This window comes from Zonotrichia leucophrys, chromosome 29, assembly GCF_028769735.1.
Source record: "Zonotrichia leucophrys gambelii isolate GWCS_2022_RI chromosome 29, RI_Zleu_2.0, whole genome shotgun sequence".
In the NCBI taxonomy this organism is placed as follows: domain Eukaryota; kingdom Metazoa; phylum Chordata; class Aves; order Passeriformes; family Passerellidae; genus Zonotrichia; species Zonotrichia leucophrys.
In genome coordinates, this window is record NC_088198.1 from 1794199 (window position 1) to 1814965 (window position 20767).

Genomic DNA, 20767 nt, shown 5'->3' on the forward strand with positions numbered 1-20767 from the left:
AATGGGAATTTAACAATTTAACAGGTTCTAGATGCCAGATCTCTGCCCTGAGACTCAAACACATCCCAGTATGATCCCAGTGAGCAAACTGGCCTGGCACTGGGGTGATGGGATCCTCAGGATGTTCAGGCTCTGTCACAGCCAGCAGGGATTTGACCTTCCCCTGTTTCCCAGTCCCAGAGCACCCAGCAGATGATTCCTGGCAGAATCTCTTACTGCACAGATTTATTTTTTAGCAGAGGGTTAGGCCCACAGTAATTGCAAATTATGGGTTAATTAAGCAACGTCAATATATGGACCAGAAGAATGGAGGGGCTGGAGTGAAGAGCCCAATTCATCAGTCAGAACTGCTCTGCCGTGTCCATTATTCCCTGCAAAGAGCCTGGATCAAAGCACTTATCCCAAACAGGGCCAGGATTAATCCACAAGCCACTTTGTTTGCTTTTCACCATGTTGGTGCTAATAAATGAGCCAATTTATTCCATGTGACAAGCTTGTGGTACACCCCAAGGAGCTGAATTAGATAGGAATGTTTAACCTCAAAAAACCACTCAGGAAAAAATAAAAAAGGAGAGAAAAAAAGCAATTCTTCCTCCTGCTGCAGTTGATTTGGCAACAGCCCAGGGTGATGCAGATGGGGTGGAAAATACAATGAGGGAAGAGCTGGAGGAGCAGGGGTGGGATGGTCACACTTGTGCCATCGGGATGGACAGGGATGGAAGCACTGAGGGTCCTGGTGGTGCCTCTGGGTCACTTCAGAGCTCACCAGGACCATGCCAAGAGCAGATCCAGCAGGGCAAGATGAGGGATCCAAGGCATCCTGAACCCTCAGATCAATGGATGGACCAAGCAGGCACAACAAATTCCTCCCTCAGAGCCCCTCATGTTTGATCTCCAACAGGATGGAGGCTCTGTCCAAGCCTCAGGAAAGCTCTGTGGAGCAAAAATCTGAGGCGGGGGGCAAAGAAGAATGGGTGAGCAAAAGCTATACCAAAAAGGAAAAGGGACCTGAGCAAAACCATGGAATATTCAAAGGAAAAGGGACCTGAGCAAAACCATGGAATACTTCAAAGGAAAAGGGACCTGAGCAAAGCCAGGGAATACCTGAAGGAATCCCCAGGGAGGAAAAGCTGGCACCTGCCTGACAGAATTCCAAGAGCTCCAACAGGAGAACGCGAACAACGCCGGGCTCCGGAGCCTGAGCAGGAGCAGCGCTCACAGCCCGGCTCAAACACAGATTAAATGAGTAATAAAAGTAAAAAATGAGAGTAATAAAAGTCATTTTTCTCCCTTGCCAGGGAGATAAGGGAGATGAGAGGCTGCTGGAAGTGGTGTGAGGAAAGCTGGCCTGGCAATCCTGGAGATAAAAGGGGCTGACAGGTTGGGAATGAGCCTGGGCAGGAGCAGGGAGGCTCCACTCATGCCCTGGGCACACAGATGTGCCCTGGCATCCCTGGCAATCCCACAGCATTGCCCTGACACCCTCACAGTGTCTAGAAGTGGGAATTAGGGGAGGTGGGCAGAGCCACTGAGGAACGTGCAGCCCCTCCGGAGATCAGCTGGGCATGGAACTGCTCCTGAAGAAGTGAGAGATTCCAAAGTTTGGGGTCTGTGGTGGTGATAAAACACACAGAGCCAGTCCCACACGTGGTGGTGAGGAGAGAGGAGATGCCAGCTGTGGTCTGTGTCTCAGAGATGCTCCCAATTCCCCATCCTGGAAGTGCCAAGGATGTTCCAAGGGGCACAGGGGCATCAGAAGTCCTGTGTCCTCCAAGGATGAACCCTCAGGGGGCTTGGACAGAACCCAAAGTCAGTCCCACACATGGTGGTGAGGAGAGAGGAGAGGCCAGGCTGTGGTGTCTGTCTCACAGAGGCTCCAAATTCCCTGTCCTGGAAGTGCCAGGAGGGGCACAGGGGCAGCAGAGGTCCTGTGTCCTTCATGGATGAACCCTCAGGGGGCTTGGACCAAACCCAAAGTCAGTCCCACACATGGTGGTGAGGAAAGAAGAGATGCCAGCTGTGGTCTGTGTCTCACAGATGCTCCAAATTCCCCATCCTGGAAGTGCCAAGGATGTTCCAAGGGGTACAGAGGCATCAGGGGTCCCGTGTCCTCCAAGGATGAGCCCTCAGGGGGCTCGGACCAAATCCAAGACTCAGTCACAGATATGGTGGTGAGGACAGAGATGCCAGGCTTTGGTCTGTGTCTCACAGATGCTCCCACTTTCCCATCCTGGAAGTGCCAGGAGGGCACAGGGGCATCAGGGGTCCCATGTCCTTCAAGGATGAACCCTCAGGGGGCTTGAACCAAACCCAAGAGTCCTCCAACATCCATGACCTCCTCACAGAGGGTTCATCCACAGCACCAGAGGCTGCTCCCAGGGAAGAGAGGAAGAAGATGGAGAGGGAAGAGCATCCAAGGGGTCCGTGCTGCCGTCACCTGTCCCCGTGGATGGAGCACAGATGCACACAGTGAGCAGAACACGACAATCAGGACGGATTTCTTCCAGCCTCTGAGTCCTCCTGCTGTAATTTTCCAGGGCTGCTGATTGACTGGAGGCAGGCAGCCCATCCCAGCCCCCCATCCCTCCCACGGAGGGGCCGTTGCATCATTTTTGCCTTAAGGAATAAACAAACGTGGAGCAGAACCAGGAGCTGCTCTGGAGGAGATGGTTCTGCCAAGCACAGCGAGAAGGGGGAATCTGGGATGGGGGACAAGGAGATTTTGCTGGGTTCTGTGGTGGTCTGTCCACGTGGGACATGGGGACGGGTGGTTCTTTGCTCCAGCCTGGCCAGAGCAGAGATCCCAACACAGAGGGACTTGGTCTAGCTGCCATCCTTGGTGTCACCACAGCTGCAGATACCCCCCAATTCCCACCCCACACCTCACCTAACCCATGGTTTCCTCACAGAGAGACTCCACCACCCCATCCAGAGCGTGAAGTGGGAATCTGGGTGGGAGAGCTGGGATTCTGCTGGGATCTGTGGTGGCTGTGTCCACGTGGGACATGGGGACGGGTGGTTCTTTGCTCCAGCCTGGCCAGAGCAGAGATCCCAACACAGAGGGACTGGTGTAGCTGCCATCCCTGGTGTCACCACAGCTGTGACCCCTTTGCAGACACCCCCAATTCCCACCCCACACCTCACATAACCCATCCCAGTTCTGGGTTTCCTCCCAGAGTGACTCCACCACCCACTAACCTCCAGAGCTGAGAAGTGGGAATCTTGGGACAGAGCTGGGCATGGGGACAGGAGATTCTTTGCTCATTCTGTGGGCTTGCCACGTGCTGAGACATGGGGACAGGTGGTTCTTTGCTCCAGCCTGGCCACAGCAGAGCTACAGGCACAGCAGGACTGGCACAGCCACCATCCTTGGTGTCACCACAGCTGTGACCCCTTTGCAGACACCCCCAATTCCCACCCCAAAACCTCACCTAACCCATCCCAGTTCTGGGTTTCCTCCCAGAGAGACTCCACCACCCCATCTGAGGGAGCAACTCCAGAGCTGAGCCCACCAGTGAGCCCAACCCAGCATCCCAATCCCAAAATCCATCTGGGACAGCGATGTCCCCTGGCCAGCTGCTCCCTGGGACTTCCAGGGATCTCCTTCCCTCATTCCCAGTGCCCAGGAATGCCAAAGTGCTGAGGGATGAGGGTGACACTGCTGCTGACTCTTCCTTCCTGGTGCACGTCCATTTTGATGGGAACAAAAATAATGAGTGATCCCCTGTTCGCAGGAGGGTGGGGTGGAGCCATGGACGGACAGATGGACGGATAGATGGACGGATGGATGGATGATGGATGGATGGATGGATGGATGGATGGATGATGGATGGAGGGATGGATGGATGGATGGATGGATGGATGATGGATGGATGGATGAGGGATGGATGGATGGATGGATGGATGGATGGATGGATGGATGGATGGAAGCATGGATGGAGGATGGATGGATGGATGGATGAGGGATGGATGATGGTGGATGGATGGATGGATGGATGGATGGATGGATGGATGAGGGATGGATGGATGGATGGATGGAGGGATGGATGGATGGATGGAGGGATGGAGGATGGATGGATGGATGGATGAGGGATGGATGATGGATGGATGGATGGATGGATGGATGGATGGATGGATGGATGGATGAGGGATGGATGGATGGATGGATGGATGGATGGATGGATGGATGGATGGATGAGGGATGGATGGATGGATGGATGGATGGATGGATGGATGAGGGATGGATGGATGAGGGATGGATGGATGGATGGATGGATGGATGGATGATGGATCATGGATGGATCATGGATGGATCATGGATCATGGATGGATGGATGAGGGATGGATGGATGGATGGATGGATGGATGGATGGATGGATGGATGCATGGATGATGGATGGATGGACGGACAGATGGACGGAACGGACACCTCCCACCCAAGGGGCTGCAAGGCAAGCTGAGGTAGAACATTGTGCAACGTCTGCCTGGAGTCCTGTAACACCCATGGAGAGATGGAGCAAAACCCAGAGGGAGAGGAAGAGGAAGAGGAAGAGGAAGAGGAAGAGGAAGAGGAAGAGGAAGAGGAAGAGGAAGAGGAAGAGGAAGAGGAAGAGGAAGAGGAAGAGGAAGAGGAAGGCATACATACATATCTCGGGAGATTCATCCGAGCCATCCGGACAATCCTTCTCCCCGTCACAGCGCCAGCCCTTAGATATGCACGTGATCTGATCTTTGCATGCAAACTGTTTGGGGCTACAAGTCTTCGGTGCTGGATGAAAAAAAAAAGAAATAAGGATAATAAACAACATCAGTTTTCTTCCCAAGGACAAGTTGTTTCAAAAAAAAAAAAAAATCAAATTTCAATTAAAGGCCAAGATTGGTTTGGGTTTTTTTTTTTTTTTTGAGGGGATGATTTCTTTCCTATGGCTTGGCAGAAGTTTGAGCCCGGCACCGGATCCATCAAGCTTGCCCCTAAGGAAAGGAGGAAATTTAAGCTGGAGCATTAATTACACCGGGAGAAAACAGGAGTCGAGCGCTGTGATGCACTCGCAGATTTTAAAGATCATTTAACTGGGATGAATTAGCTCCTGGGAGCCAGAGGCGCTTCGTTTTCTGTGCTAGGCAAGAGAAAACACAGGGCAAAAAACAAGAAAAGCCAAATGAGAACAAATTAAAAAGTAATGGTTTTTTAAATCATGAGGACAGCAGCGGGACGGGGATCCATCCATCCCATGGATGGACCCCAAGGAAGGCTGACCCCACATCCTTCATGGGACAGGGAAAAGGGACAGAGGGAAAAACAGCAGGAAAAGCCAAAATCCAGAGTTTGGGGAGGGGAAAAGGCTGGGAAGAGGCTCCTGCCCGTACCTTGGGGGGGTCACTGCAACCCCCAACCATCGGCTGCAATCAGGGGTCATTGAAATGGGGGGCAATGAAATGGGGGGGATCATTGCACCCCCCAGACATGGGCTGAAATGGGGGTCACTGAAATGGGGTCACTGAAATGGGGGGGTCATTGCACCCCCCAAACATGGGCTGAAATGGGGGTCACTGAAATGGGGGTCACTGAAAGGGGAGGGGTCATTGCACCCTCTCAAAAGGAGAGGCTGCAATGGGGAGTCACTGAAATGGGGGTCACTGAAATGGGGGGGTCACTGCCATGGGGATCACAGCCATGGGGGGGTCATTGCCATGGGAGAGGACATTGCACCCTCCAAATATGGGCTGCAATCGGGAGTCACTGAAATAGGGGTCACTAAAATGAGGGGCAATGAAATGGGGGGGTCATTGCACCCCCCAAACATGGGCTGAAATGGGGGTCACTGAAATGGGGGTCACTGAAATGGGGGGGTCATTGCACCCTCTCAAAAGGAGAGGCTGCAATGGGGAGTCACTGAAATGGGGGTCACTGAAATGGGGGGGTCATTGCACCCCCCAAACATGGGCTGAAATGGGGGTCACAGCCATGGGGGGTCATGAAATGGGAGGGGACATTGCAGCCTCTCAAAAGGAGAGCTGCAATGGGGAGTCACTGAAATAGGGGTCACTAAAATGGGGGGCAATGAAATGGGGAGGTCATTGCACCCTCCAAACATGGGCTGCAATGGGGGATCACTGAAATGGGGGTCACTGAAATGCGGGGGTCACAGCCACGGGGTCACTGAAATGGGGGGGGGGGGTCATTGCACCCCCCAAACATGGGCTGCAATGGGGGTCACAGCCATGGGGGGGGGTCACTGAAATGGGAGGGGACATTGCACCCTCTCAAAAGGAGAGGCTGCAATGGGGAGTCACTGAAATGGGGGTCACTGAAATGGGGGTCACTGAAATAGGGAGGTCATTGCATCCTCCAAACATGGGCTGAAATGGGGGTCACAGCCATGGGGGGGGTCACTGAAATGGGAGGGGTCATTGCACCCTCTCAAAAGGAGAAGCTGCAATCGGGAGTCACTGAAATAGGGGTCACTGAAATGGGGGGCAATGAAATGGGGGGGTCATTGCACCTCCCAAACATGGGCTGCAATGGGGAGTCACTGAAATGGGGGTCACTGAAATGCGGGAGTCACATCCAGGGGGGTCACTGAAATGGGGGGAGGTCATTGCACCCCCCAAATATGAGCTGCAATGGGGGGGTCACTGAAATGGGGGTCACTGAAATGCGGGAGTCACATCCAGGGGGGTCACTGAAATGGGGGGGGGTCATTGCACCCCCCAAACATGAGCTGCAATGGGGGATCACTGAAATGGGGGGACCATTGCCATGGGGGGGGGGGTCACTGAAATGGGGGTCACAGCCATGGGGATCACTGCCATGAGGGGGGACATTGCACCCTCCCAAAAGGAGAGGCCATAATGGGGTCGGTCACTGAAGTGGGGGTCACTGAACCACGGGAGGGTCACTGCCATTGGGGGGGTCACAGCCCTGGGGGGCGGGGGGTCACTGAAATGGGGGTCACAGCCATGGGGTTGTCACTGCCATGGGGGGGTCACTGTCCAGCCCCAGCCCTGGGGGTGGCCGGAGCTCTTGCAAACCCAACACAACTGTGAGCCCTTGTTCAAGCAAAGGCAGCCACACACGCAATTCCCAAAACATTCGTCTCGTGGCATCCCTGCTCTCCTGCCAAATTCCCCTCTCCCAGGATCCACCTCACTTCCTGCTCAGCCCGGGAAAGGGGGGGGATCTGTGATCTGTGATCTGTGATCTGTGCCTGCATCCTCCTCCGGCCACGGGGCTGCTCCTGTGGAGCACAGGAGCCTGAGAGGGGAGAGGATGAGGATGATGCTGTCCCTAATCCCCATCCCATCCCTGAAGGGTGGGAGGACACTTCCCACCCTGTCACAGCCCTCAGGGCTTTGCCTGATGCTGTTTGCTGCGCTGGGAGTGTGGCTCCTCCTGCCAACCTGCTTCTCCTGCCTCCTTTCCTCCCTTCCTCACCGGCGGCGTGGGAGCTGCTGCTCGGCTCTGCCAAGATGGAGACTGGACAGATTAAAATGGATGGAGCATCCCTGGCCTTCCTCTCCACCTTCCCAAGCCTGTCCACCTTTCCTTTCCTCCCACCAAGCTCAAGGACAGGATCCTCTGCTCCAAACCCAGCCCTTCCACCCCCTCTTCACACAGAGCTCATCTCTTCATCACAGAGCCTCCATCTCCAGCCACAGGCACATCCAGGGCAGGATTCATTAAGAAAACTTGGCCCTCCTCTCCACCTTCCCTATCCACCTTTCCCCATCCTTCCACCAAGCTCAAGGACAAGACCCTCTGCTCCAAACCCAGCCCTTCCACCCCGTCTTCACACAGAGCTCATCTGACACCTCAATCTCGCAGCCACAGGCACAACCAGGGCAGGATTCATTAAGAAAACTTGGCCTTCCTCTCCACCTTCCCTGTCCCTTTTCCTCATCCTCCCATCAGGCTCAAGGACAAGATCCTCTGCTCCAAATCCAGCCCTTCCACCCCCTCTTCACACAGAGCTCATCTGACACCTCCATCTCCCAGCCACAGGCACAACCAGGGCAGGATTCATTAAGAAAGCTTGACCTTCCCCTTGGCCTTCCCCTCCACCTTCCCAAGGCACAGCCCAAGCCTGTCCACTTTTCCCTTTCCTCCCACCAAGCTCAGGAATAGGATCCTCTGCTCCAAATCCAGCCCTTCCACTCCCTCTTCCCAGTGGAGCTCATCCGACACCTCCATCTCCCAGCCACAGGCACATCCAAGGCAGGATTAAGAAAACTTGGCCTTCTCTTGTCCTTCCCCTCCACCTTCCCTGTCCCCTTTCACTTTCCTCCCACCATGCTCAGGGAAAGGATCCTCGGCTCCAAATCCAGCCCTTCCACCCCCTCTTCACACAGAGCCTCCATCTCCAGCCACAGGCACATCCAGGGCAGGATTCATTAAGAAAACTTGGCCCTCCTCTCCACCTTCCCTATCCACCTTTCCTCATCCTCCCATCAGGCTCAAGGACAGGATCCTCTGCTCCAAACCCAGCCCTTCCACCCTCTCTTCACACAGAGCTCATCTGACTCCTCCATCTCCCAGCCACAGGATTCATTAAAAGAACCACAGCAAAGAGCTGAGACTCTCTTGGATTTCCTGCTCCTCCTCATCCTCCCAGGTCTGCAGCAGCCACAGCGTGACCTGTGGCTGTGGCAGCCACTGCAACCCACGGGTTTCACTTCCCAAAGGAGCAGGCAGAGCTAAAGGAGGTCAAATCCCTGGGAACCCATTGCCAAGTGGTTGTTTGTGGGATGGGAAAACAGGAGCTTGTTTTGTGCTGGAGACAGCAATCACAGAATTGACAGAATCACAGAATCACTGGGTTGGAAGAGAACTTTAAGATCATTGAGTACAACCCCAGTCCAATCCAACCCAACCAAACCCTGGCACCCAGTGCCACATCCAGGCTTTGTTAAACACACCCAGGCATGGTGACTCCACCACCTCTGTCTGTCCTGGGAATTCACAGAATTCCCAGAATTCACAGAATGACCAGGTTGGAAGAGCCATCACTCAGCACCACCATCTCCATGCTGAGCATTCCCAGCTCCAGCACCAGGGTAGGAACACGTGGGATTCCTTCCAAGCACTGACACCATCCTGAGGACACCTGCCCTTCCAGACAGCAGCTTCTAAATCTCTGAGTCTCCTTTTCTCCAGGCTGAACACCCCCAGCTCCCTCAGGGCTCCTCACAGGGTTTGTGAGGATCCCTCAAGCCCCTCTCCAGCCTCGTTGCCTCCTCTGGACCTGCTCAAGCATCTCAGCATCCTTCCCAAACTGAGAGCCCAGAACTGGACCCAGCACTCGAGGTGACACCACCCTGAGGACACCTGCCCTTCCAGACAGGTGCTGATCCGTGCAGAACGATCCCAGAGAGCTCCTCACCACCACAGGGCACCCAAACCCAACCAAAACCATCTCCTCCACCATTCCCACCCAAACTCATTCCCACCATGGGAAGAGCCAGAGCCACCACAGCTCAGAGCAAGGAAAGGATGGAAGGCGATCGCTCCCTGCCCTGGCACAGCGTGTTCCCGGCGGGCACAACACCCTCCGTGCCAGGTGGACAATCAGAGAAGGTGTCTGTGTTCACGCATCCCTCTCCCAGAGCCAAAATTCCCTTCAGCAGCGGGGATGGGGAATAAAGGAGCCTTCATCACACACAATGGGCGGCTCAGAGCGGGGCTGGGGCAGCTGCAGGGACACGTCCCTGCCTTGGCAGCCAGAGGAGAGAGACCCCGGCTCAAAAGGGGACTTAAAAGGGACAAAACTGCACTAAAAACGCGGCAGAAGTTTGTTAAAATAGGTGAGAAATGAAGGGAAAGGTGGGGAAATAAACGCGCCCAAAGGAGGGTCCAAAAAGAGAAAAAAAATGGCATTAAAATGTGGCCAAAAAAAATGAAAAGGGACAGGAAAAGTGGAGAAATAAAAGGGTCTCAAAAAGGGCCTTACCCCCCAAAAAAAGGGCCAAAAGATGATGGGAAAATAAATGCACCCAAAGGAGGATCCAAAAGGAGAAGGAATGGCATTAAAATGTGGTCCAAAAAAAATTAAAAGGGACAGGAAAAGTGGAGAAATAAAAGGGTCTCAAAAAAGGCACATAAGAAAAGGGCCCCCAAAAAGGCACGAAATGAAAGAGGAACCCAAAAAAGGCCCTACCCCAAAAAAAGGGCCAAAAGATGAGGGGAAAATAAATGCACCCAAAGGAGGGTCTGAAAGCAGAAGAAATGGTACTAAAATGTGGCAAAAAAAAAAAATAAAAAGGGACAGGAAAAGTACATAAATAAAAGGGCGTCAAAAAAGGCACATAAGAAAAGGGCCTCCAAAAAGGCACGAAATTAAAGAGGAACCCAAAAAAAGGCCCTACCCCAAAAAAGGGCCAAAAGATGAGGGGAAAATAAACACCCAAAGGAGGGTCCGAAAGGAGAAAAAATTGAACTAAAATGTGGTCAAAAAAGGGAGTGGAAAAGCGGAGAAATAAAAGGGTTTCAAAAAAGGCCCTACCCCCAAAAAAAGGGCCGAAAGATGAGGGGACAGTGGGGAAATAAATACACCCAAAGGAGGTTGCAAAAAAGGAAAAGTGGAGAAATTAAAGGGTCTCAATTCATGGCCACTCTTCCCAATCAGAGCTGAGCCCCTGTGGGACCTTCCCAGCTTGGAATTTGTGACACAAAACCTTGGAGTCACCCAAGACACAAAGTCAACCACAAAATCCACCAAAACCACATCAGACACTTGAGGCTTCATTTCTCTCCCCCACACCATCCAACCTTTGTCCCCAAACTACAGAAAAAAAACAGGATTTGTTCCCTTTTTTTTGTGTTTTAAACCAGGATTTGTGCTGGTTTTTTTGTGTTTTCAGAACTTCCAGGGTCTTGGAGTTCCCTGGGCTGCTGGAGCTCCAGGCTGATCCTCAAACCCCAAACCCAGCAAATTTTCCACCTCCCAAAAGCTGAACTAAGTAATAGAGACATTTAAAATACCAAACCCTCAGGTTTGAGGCACATTTTTCCAGGGGGGAAAGGGAAAAGGAAAGGCTCAGCTGTTTGTTTTGCATTTAAGCACACCATCCCACAACAGTTCAAATGCATTTTTGCCATTCTTCCATCCGGCCCCCCTCGGAAAGGGGAAGATTCAAACCAGATCCCTGCTCTGGAGCTTCCAGGACCTCAGGGCTCCTGGCCATTCCCACAGGTATGTGGTGGAGCTGGGGGATGGGGACAGCCCATTGCTGAGTAAATATTGACTTTAAAATACGGTTTTTCCCCTCCTTTTTCCCCTTCGAGTCGGACTATGGAATCACGAGGCATTCACCTTCCTCAAACAAACAAAAAAAAAATTTATTTGGAGAAGGAAAATTCATCTCTGCTGTGGAAGAGGTGTTGGGATGGGACAGGCTCTGGATGTGGGGGCTCTGATGGACCCTGGACAGGGCTCACTCTGATTCTGCCCCTTTCTGGAACCCCCAAGGAGGCAACAACAAATCCAAGCAGAACCAAACCCCACCATCATTCTCTCCCACTCATTCTGTTCCAAAATTCTCCCATTTTTGCCCACCTGGACACTCCCCATGACAAGGGACACCCTTGGGGACATGGATTGGGAGCTACAGGATCCCTGCACTGGGATGGGGAGATGCCAGCCCAATGTCCCCCTTTGGGGACAAGCAAGAGGTGACAACTCCAGGGTCCCCAGCTCCCCTTTCACACCCCAGAGGGACAGGCAGGACGGGCCCAGCACCCTCTGCTCATTCCCAAACCCCACCAGCACATCCCTGTCCCTTTCCCACTCACCCTGTTCCAAAAATTCTCCCAATTTTGCCCACATGGACACTCCCCATGGCAAGGGACACCCATGGATTGGGAGCCACTGGATCCCTGCACTGGGATGGGGAGATGCCAGCCCAATGTCCCCCTTTGGGGACAAGCAAGAGGTGACAGCTCCAGGGTCCCCAGCTCCCCTGTCACACCCCAGAGGGACAGGCAGGGCTGTCATCCCCCTGGTCACACCCCAGAGGGACAGGCAGGATGGGCCCAGCACCCTCTGCTCATCTCCAAATCCCACCAGCACATCCCTGTCCCTTTCCCACTCATCCTGTTCCACAAATTCTCCCAATTTTGCCCATGTGGACACTCCCCATGGCAAGGGACAATCATGGGACACCCATGGGACACCCATGGGACATGGACTGGGAGCCACTGGATCCCTGCACTGGGATGGGGAGATGCCAGCCCAATGTCCCCGTTTGGGGACAAGCAGGAGGTGACAGCTCCAGGGTCCCCAGCTCCCCTGTCACACCCCAGAGGGACAGGCAGGATGGGCCCAGCACCCTCTGCTCATTCCCAAACCCCACCAGCACATCCCTGGCTCTTTCCCACTCACCCTGTTCCACACATTCTCCCATTTTTGCCCACCTGGCAAATGTCCCCATGGCAAGGGACAATCATGGGACACCCAAGGGACACCCTTGGGACATGGACTGGGAGCTACAGGAATCCTGCACTGGGCACCCCATGGAGATGCCATCCCAATGTCCCCCTTTGGGGACAAGCAAGAGGTGACAGCTCCAGGATCCCCAGCACGGGCACTGGGATGGAATTCCCATCATCCAGGACCTGCCTCCAAACCCAGACAAAGAAACAGAGCGAGGATGTGGGGGGGGGGACAGGGAGGAGGAGGAGGAGGAGGAGGAGGAAGGACGGGCGAGCGCATCCCGAGGGAGGCAGGAGCTGCCCACAGCATCCCCGAGGAGGGGGAAGGGGGATTAAAAAATCATATAAAAATCATATCAAAATGATATCAAAATGATATAAAAATCACATTGCGGCTCGCAGGGCTGCCTCCTGCATCACCTGACTGCAAACGCATCCGGGGGGAGGCGATTTCCATCAGGAATTGTGCGAGGAATGCGCTGCCCCCTCCCCACCCCGCCCAGCCCCTTCCCCTCCCGCTCCCCGGGCTCCAGCAGCTCCGCCGCCCTCAGATGAAATCCATTAAAAAGAAAAAAAAAAAAAAAGGAATAAAGGAAAGATTTGCATTTTAAACCAAATTCAGGAGCCGCGCTGGAGCGATCCCCGCCTCCAGCCCCAGTCCGCAGCAGAACGAGCTGAAAAATGGAAGGAGATGGAGCCGGATGAAAGGAAAGCTCTGGCATTGTCAGAAATGGGGGTAATAATAAAAAAAGGAAAAGAAAAAATAAAAGAAATAAATAAGAAATAAAGATAAGATTAAAAAAAATTAAAATAAAAAAATAAAAATAAGAAATAAAAATAAAAGGAAAGCAGAAAAAAGTAAAAAGAAAAAAAGGAAAAAGAAGAAAAAAAAAAAAAGAAAAAAGAAAACAAGAAGAAAAGAAAAAAGGAAACAAGAAAAAAGGAAACAAGAAAAAAAGAAACAAGAAAAAAAAAAAAAAAAAGAAAAAAAAAAAGAAAAAAGAAAAACAGAAAAAAAAAAGAAACAAAGAAAAAAGAAAAAAAGAAAAAAAAAAAGAAAAAAAAGAAAAAAAGAAAAAAAAAAAAAAAAAAGAAAACAAGAAAAAAAGAAAACAAGAAGAAAAGAAAAAAGGAAACAAGAAAAAAGGAAACAAGAAAAAAAGAAAAAAGAAAACAGAAATAAATAATAAATAAAGAAACAAAGAAAAAAGAAAAAAAGAAAAAAAAGAAAAAAAGAAAAAAGAAGAAAAAAAAGAAAAAATAAAAAAGGGAAAAAAAGAAAGAAAAAAAGGAAAAAAAAAGAGCTGGATCATCCAGACTCTGGCGAGGAGGGGCAGCTCCAACCCCACAGCCAAGGGGGATTCAAGGGAGAATCCCATTTTTTGAGTATTATTCTTTTTGCAGCTTATCTGCAATTTAAATGGGAAAAAAAACATGAGGCGGGGGAGAAAAAAAGGGGAAGAAAAAACCATTTCCAGGCAGGAAAAAGGTGCCTAAATCCCCTGAGTGCAGTTGGATGGGGTTCAATCCCTGCCAGGGCGCCCTGTGTGCCCTTTTTTCCTTCCTCAGAGGATGGATGGGGAGGAAGGAAAAAAGGGAACCCCACCTCCCCTACCTGGGAGCCTTAATCCCAGCAACAGCAGAGGGATGTTTATACCCTGGGCAGAGCTGGGAACCCAAACAGGATCCGCCGTGGTTATTTATGGCCTGTGGCTGGAGCTGATAAGGCTCCCTCCAGAGCCCTGGAATAAAGCAATTCCACAGGATAGATTAATAGGCATTTCATCCCAGCAGCTGGAAGGGAGGGAGGATGGGGAGAGGAGAGGAGAGGAGAGGAGAGGAGAGGAGAGGAGAGGAGAGGAGAGAGAGAGGGAGAGGAGAGGAGAGGAGAGGAGAGGAGAGGAGAGGAGAGGAGAGGAGAGGAGAGGAGAGGAGAGGAGAGGGAGGAGAGGAGGAGGAGAGGAGAGGAGAGGAGAGGAGAGGAGAGGAGAGGAGAGAGAGGAGAGGAGAGGAGAGGGAGAGGAGAGGAGAGGAGAGGAGAGGAGAGGAGAGGAGAGGAGAGGAGAGGAGAGGAGAGGAGGCTGCCAGGGGCTTGGTGGGGCAGGAGGGTCTGTGCTTCCTCCCAGCAGGCCGGGCATCAGCTCGCCAAGGCTTTCAAAGGGTTGGAGCGCGGCCAGAACCATTGGCCTTAATTCATTAGTCAACTCAATTTCGCTGCCTCCGCAAATAAGGACTTTGTCTGGGATGGGGAAACGGAGCAGAGCAGCTATTGTGCCCTGGGAGCGGGCAGAAAGGGCCCTTTGAGAGGACACTCTGCTGGAATAAAAGTCACTTTTATCCCAGAATAATTAGCATGCTCTGAGTACACTAATTATTCCGGCATAAAGGGACTTTTATTCCCGAGCAGAGCGGGGAGCTGCTCTGGATTCGGCTCCACCTGCTCCGTGTGAACGGAGCCAGGGATGATCCAGCTGGGATTTGGGATCTTTAGGGTGGATTTGGGATCCTCGGGGTGGATTTGGGATCTTTGGGGTGGATTTGGGATCTTGGGGTGGATTTGGGATCTTTGGGGTGGATTTGGGATCCTCAGGGTGGATTTGGGATCCTCGGGGTGGATTTGGGATCCTTGGGGTGGATTTGGGATCTTTAGGGTGGATTTGAGATCCTTGGGGTGGATTTGGGATCCTTGGGGTGGATTTGGGATCCTTGGGGTGGATTTGGGATCCTTGGGGTGGCCACACCTGTGGCTCCTCACTGTGGCTCCCAATCCATGGGATTTGGGATCCTTGGGGTGGATTTGGGATCCTCGGGGTGGATTTGGGATCCTTGGGGTGGATTTGGGATCCTTGGGGCGGATTTGGGATCCTTGGGGTGAGATTTGGGATCTTTAGGGTGGATTTGAGATCCTTGGGGTGGATTTGGGATCTTTGGGGTGGATTTGGGATCCTTGGGGTGGATTTGGGATCCTTGGGGTGGATTTGGGATCCTCGGGGTGGCCACACCTGTGGCTCCTCACTGTGGCTCCCAATCCATGGGATTTGGGATCCTTGGGGTGAGATTTGGCATCCTTTGGGTGGATTTGGGATCCTTGGGGCGGATTTGGGATCCTCGGGGCGGATTTGGGATCCTTGGGGTGGATTTGGGATCTTTGGGGTGGATTTGGGATCCTTGGGGTGGATTTGGGATCCTTGGGGTGGATTTGGGATCCTTGGGGTGGATTTGGGATCCTCAGGGTGGATTTGGGATCCTTGGGGTGGATTTGGGATCCTTGGGGTGGATTTGGGATCCTTGGGGTGGATTTGGGATCTTTAGGGTGGATTTGGGATCCTTGGGGTGGATTTGGGATCCTCAGGGTGGATTTGGGATCCTTGGGGTGGATTTGGGATCTTTGGGGTGGATTTGGGATCCTTGGGGTGGATTTGGGATCCTTGGGGTGGATTTGGGATCCTTGGGGTGGATTTGGGATCCTTGGGGTGGATTTGGGATCCTTGGGGTGAATTTGAGAATCTTGGGGTGGATTTGGGATCCTCGGGGTGGCCACACCTGTGGCTCCTCACTGTGGCTCCCAATCCACGGGTGTCCCTCGCCACGGGGAGTGTCCAGGTGGGCAATAATGGGAGAATGTGTGGAACAGGACCAGTGGGAAAGAGCCACCCCAGCCTGAGCAGGGTCACCCCTCAGGAGATGCTCAAAGAGGTTCAGCTGGATCATGGAAAGAAAATTTAGGATTTTAAACAGCTGAAAGGGCGTAGGGATGGGCACCAGAGAAGGCAGGGAGGAGAGCACAGCACCGGTGACTAAACCAAGCTCCAAATTCACTTTTCCCAGAGGAAAACACTCTGCAGGCCAGCAGAGGAGAGGCTTCACTGCTTTTAACCTCTGTAAGTTGCAAGGAAAGAAAATTTAAGATTTTATACAGTAGAGACAGGCATCAGAGCAGCCAGGGAGGAGAGCACAGCACTGGTGACTAAACCAGGCTCCAAATTCACTTTTCCCGGGGGAAAACACTCTGCAGGCCGGCAGAGGAGAAGGAGAGGCTTCACTGCTGCGAGTTGCAGGGAAAGAAAATTTAGGATTTTATACAGCTGGAAGAGCATAGGGATGGGGAGCAGAGCACAGCACTGGTGACTAAACCAGGCTCCAAATTCACTTTTCCCAGGGGAAAACACTCTGCAGGCCAGCAAAGGAGAGGCTTCACTGCTTTTAACCCCTGTAAGTGGCAGGGAAAGAAAATTTAGGATTTTATACAGTAGGGATGGGCACCAGAACAGCCGGGGAGGAGAGCACAGCACTGGTGACTAAACCAGGCTCCAAATTCACTTTTCCCGGGGGAAAACACTCTGCAGGCCGGCAGAGGAGAAGGAGAGGCTTCACCTCTGTAAGTTACAGGAAGAGAAAATTTAGGATTTTATACAGCTGGAAGAGCATAGGGATGGGGAGGAGAGCACAGCACTGGTGACTAAACCAAGCTCCAAATTCACTTTTCCTGGGGGAAAACACTCTGCAGGCCGGCAGAGGAGAGGCTTCACCTCTGTAAGTTACAGGAAGAGAAAATTTCGGATTTTATACAGTAGGGACGGGCACCAGAACAGCCGGGGTGGAGAGCACAGCACTGGTGACTAAACCAAGCTCCAAATTCACTTTTCCCGGGGGAAAACGCGCTGCAGGCCAGCAAAGGAGAGGCTTCACTGCTTTCAACCTCTGTAAGTTGTAAGGAAAGAAAATTTAAGATTTTATACAGTAGGGAACAGCCGGGGTGGAGAGCACAGCACTGGTGACTAAACCAAGCTCCAAATTCACTTTTCCCGGGGGAAACGCGCTGCAGGCCGGCAGAGCAGAGGCTGAGCGAGCCCATCTGGAAGGGCCGGGGGCTGCGCAGGAAGCGGAGCCGCGGCCGCGGGCACCGACCCAAGGATGCGCGGCCGGACCGGGCGGAGGCGGCGGCACCGCCCCCGTTCCCCGCCCGGTGCCCCGGAGCAGCCGCGCCGAGCGCGGGGAAGGCGGCTGGAGCGGGAAGTATTAAAGCCAAGTGCTTCCTTTTGCAAACAATAAAAAAGCACCGCGATACCCGCCGGGAGGAAACGTTTCACAGCTTTTTCCTTGTGTTGGGAGCAGCTCCCGGTGCCTGGAGAGGATGGGACCACCGATGGGACAATTCACACTTATTGATACAAATAATAATAATTTATATAATAATTTATATAATAATAATAATAAATTGATAAAATAATATATAATGATAAAATAAAACTAAAACTAAAACTAAAACTAAAACTAAAAATAAAAATAAAAATAGAATAAAAATTAAAATTAAAACTAAAACTAAAAATAAAAATAAATAAAAAATAGAATTAAAATTAAAAATAAAATTAAAAATAAAAATAAAAATAAAAACTAAAAATAAAAATAAAAATAAAAATAAAAATAGAATAAAAATAGAATAAAATTAAAATTAAAATTAAAAATAAAAATAAAAATAAAATAAAAATAGAATAAAAATTAAAAATAAAAATAAAAATAAAAATAAAAATAAAAATAAAAATAAAAATAAAAATAAAAATAAAAATAAAAATAAAAATAAAAATAGAATAAAAATAGAATAAAAATTAAAATTAAAATTAAAATTAAAAATAAAAATAGAATAAAAATAGGAAAAAAATTAAAGATAAAAATAAAAATAAAAATAAAAATAAAAATAAAAATAAAAATTGATACAGAAGTTTGGGTTGGATAATTAAAGTCATGAAGTGAGCATGATAAAAAATCAGGGCCAGGGTTTAGTTGAGGCATTAAGAACGAGGGAAGCCCTTTTTCTTTAGTTTAAAATGCTAAAGATGGTTCATAGCTTCTTAATGATTAGGATGATATTAGAGAGGATCAGCTGGATCATGGTTTGGGGTGTCTGTGCCCCCCTCAAGTGACACAAATCATCTGGAGCTGCTCTCCTGGCAGGGACAGAGCCAGGGAGAGCCCAGGGGTGGTGACACCGACAGCAGGGGACAGGAAAGATGAGTGGCATCAGTAGGAGCTGGATTGGGTGGGCACACACTGGCACACCAGAGGGGCAGGGTGGGCACAGGGGCATCCAGCTGCTCCCCAGGGCTGAGGAACTGTGTCCCTGTGCCACCCTTTAGGCCACAACATTCCAGTTCTGAGAAAATCACCAGCACGCAGGGCACAGGGAAGCAGAGGGAGGGGACCCCCAGCACCTGCCCATCCTCAGGGTGAGACCCCCAATACCTGCCCATCCTCAGGATGAGACCTCCCAATACCTTCTTGTCCCTAGGATGTGACCCCCATCACCTGCTCATCACCAGCATGAGACCCCCCAATACCTGTCCATCCTCAGGATGAGACCCCCAATACCTGCCTGTCCCCAGGATGAGACCCCCAACACCTGCCCATCCTCAGCATGAGACCCCCCAATACCTGCCATACCCAGCATGAGACCCCCAAAACTGCCTGTCCCAGGATGAGACCCCCAATACCTGCACATCCTCAGGATAAACCTCCCCCAATGTCTGCCTGTCCCCATAATGGGACCCCCCAACACCTGCCATCCTCAGGATGAGACCCCCCCCCCCATATTTGCCTATCCCCAGCATGAGACCCCCCCCAACACCTGCCCATCCTCAGGATGAGACCCCCCCCAATTCCTGCCTGTCCCCAGGATGAGACCCCCCAATATGTGCCCATCCTTAGCATGAGACCCCTCCAAAACCTTGCCCATCCTCAGGATGAGATCATCCCCCTCTCCAATCCCTGCCTGTCTCTAGGATGTGACCCCCAATATCTGCCCATCCTCAGGATGAGACCCCCAACACCTGCCATCCTCAGCATGAGACCCTCCCCAATTCCTGCCTGTCTCTAGGATGTGACCCCCCAATATCTGCCCATCCACAGAATGAGACCCCCCAAAACCTGCCTGTCCCAGGATGAGACCCTCCCCAATTCCTGCCTGTCCCTAGGATGTGCCCCCCAACACCTGCCCATCCTCAGCATGAGACCCCCCCCCCATATTTTCCTGTCCCCAGGATGTGCCCCCAACACCTGCCCATCCTCACCGTGCTCTCATTTGGAGAAACACCATCTGGCAAAAGCCTAATTAGTCCACTCAATTAAAGATGCAACTTCCAACTCAATTAGCCTCCCTCCCAGACATCCACAATTCCCACTGCTGCCCCAATCCACACGTTTTGGACACCACAGAGCTGCTCTCACCTTCCTGGAGCCAGGGGTGCTCTTCCCACCCCTCCCCTCGGTGGCACTGCAAGCACAGTCCCACTGGAGGAGCTCAGAGCTGCCAGCAAGGTCATTTATCCAAGAATTCTGCTGCCAAGCCCAGGAGAGGTGCTGGGACTGTCTGTGATCCTGCACAGCATCTGCATGACTGCAGCTCTCCCTTCCCTGCCTCACGAAGGACACTGGAGTCTAAATTTAGCCCTAAAAACGGCCAGACCACGTTGAGGAACTCAACCTCTCACGATGGAACAACATCCAGGCCAACCCTCACGGCCCAGCCTGTGTTTTTCCTTCAAAAATAAAGAAAACAACGAGCTTGAGCCGAGTTAGAAAATGCTGAAAATATTTGGTGCGGCCGCAGCCGGCAGGTCGGGCTGGCCAGGAAAAAAAGGGCTGGAAAGTTCAGTCAGCAGCAAAACCTGGGCTGTAAATAGCTCGAGGTGGATTGCAAAACCCCAAGGAGAGGGGGGAAAGCATCCAAGCTGCAGCTGGGGGAGATGGGAGAGCCTGAGGATGGCAGGGATGGATGAAAAAGCCCCCGGGCACTCTGAGGCCACCAAGCCAAAGTTCCTGGAGAGGGAACGCAGCTGGACACGCTCTCTGGGAGGTGATGGAGATAAAATTCATGCCAAGCACAAGGAGGGTCCTGTCTGCCTGGCAAAGGCAGGACTGTGGCAAGGACACAGGCTGATGTACCTGCTGCTCTCAGCTGCCACTCCTGGGGTCAGCACCCACCCCAAGGAGCCCCTTCCCAAATCTGGGACCACTGGATTCATCCATGGGTGAGCTGGGAGAGGACTCTGGGCTTGGCAGGAACTCTCACAGAGAGAGGTTCGGTTTGAGAGGTCTGGGGGTGCACAAGAAAGGATTTATCTGCTCCAGGAAAGTGCTTGGAGTGGATCTGGGAACTGAAATCATTCAGTGGCAAAGGCAGGAATGTGGGAAGGACACAGGCTGATGCATCTGCTGCTCTCAGGTGCCACTCCTGGGGTCAGCACCCACCCCAAGGAGCCCCTTCCCAACTCTGGGACCATTGGATTCATCCCAGTGGAGCCCCATGGGTGGTTGGGGTGAGCTGGGAGAGGACTCAGGGCTTGG

At 51.8% G+C, this 20767-nt stretch overlaps 1 protein-coding gene across 4 annotated transcripts in view; it reads right to left on the reverse strand.

Annotated features, from left to right (window-relative positions):
• The window catches only part of LRP1 (LDL receptor related protein 1), a 142524-nt gene that overhangs the window by 110052 nt on the left and 11705 nt on the right, over nt 1–20767 (reverse strand). For all 4 annotated transcript variants that reach the window (XM_064734737.1, XM_064734735.1, XM_064734736.1 and 1 more), the window contains exon 2: nt 4646–4768. In XM_064734737.1, coding sequence (XP_064590807.1) covers nt 4646–4768 — 123 coding nt within the window. The remainder of the gene's footprint in view (nt 1–4645; nt 4769–20767) is intronic.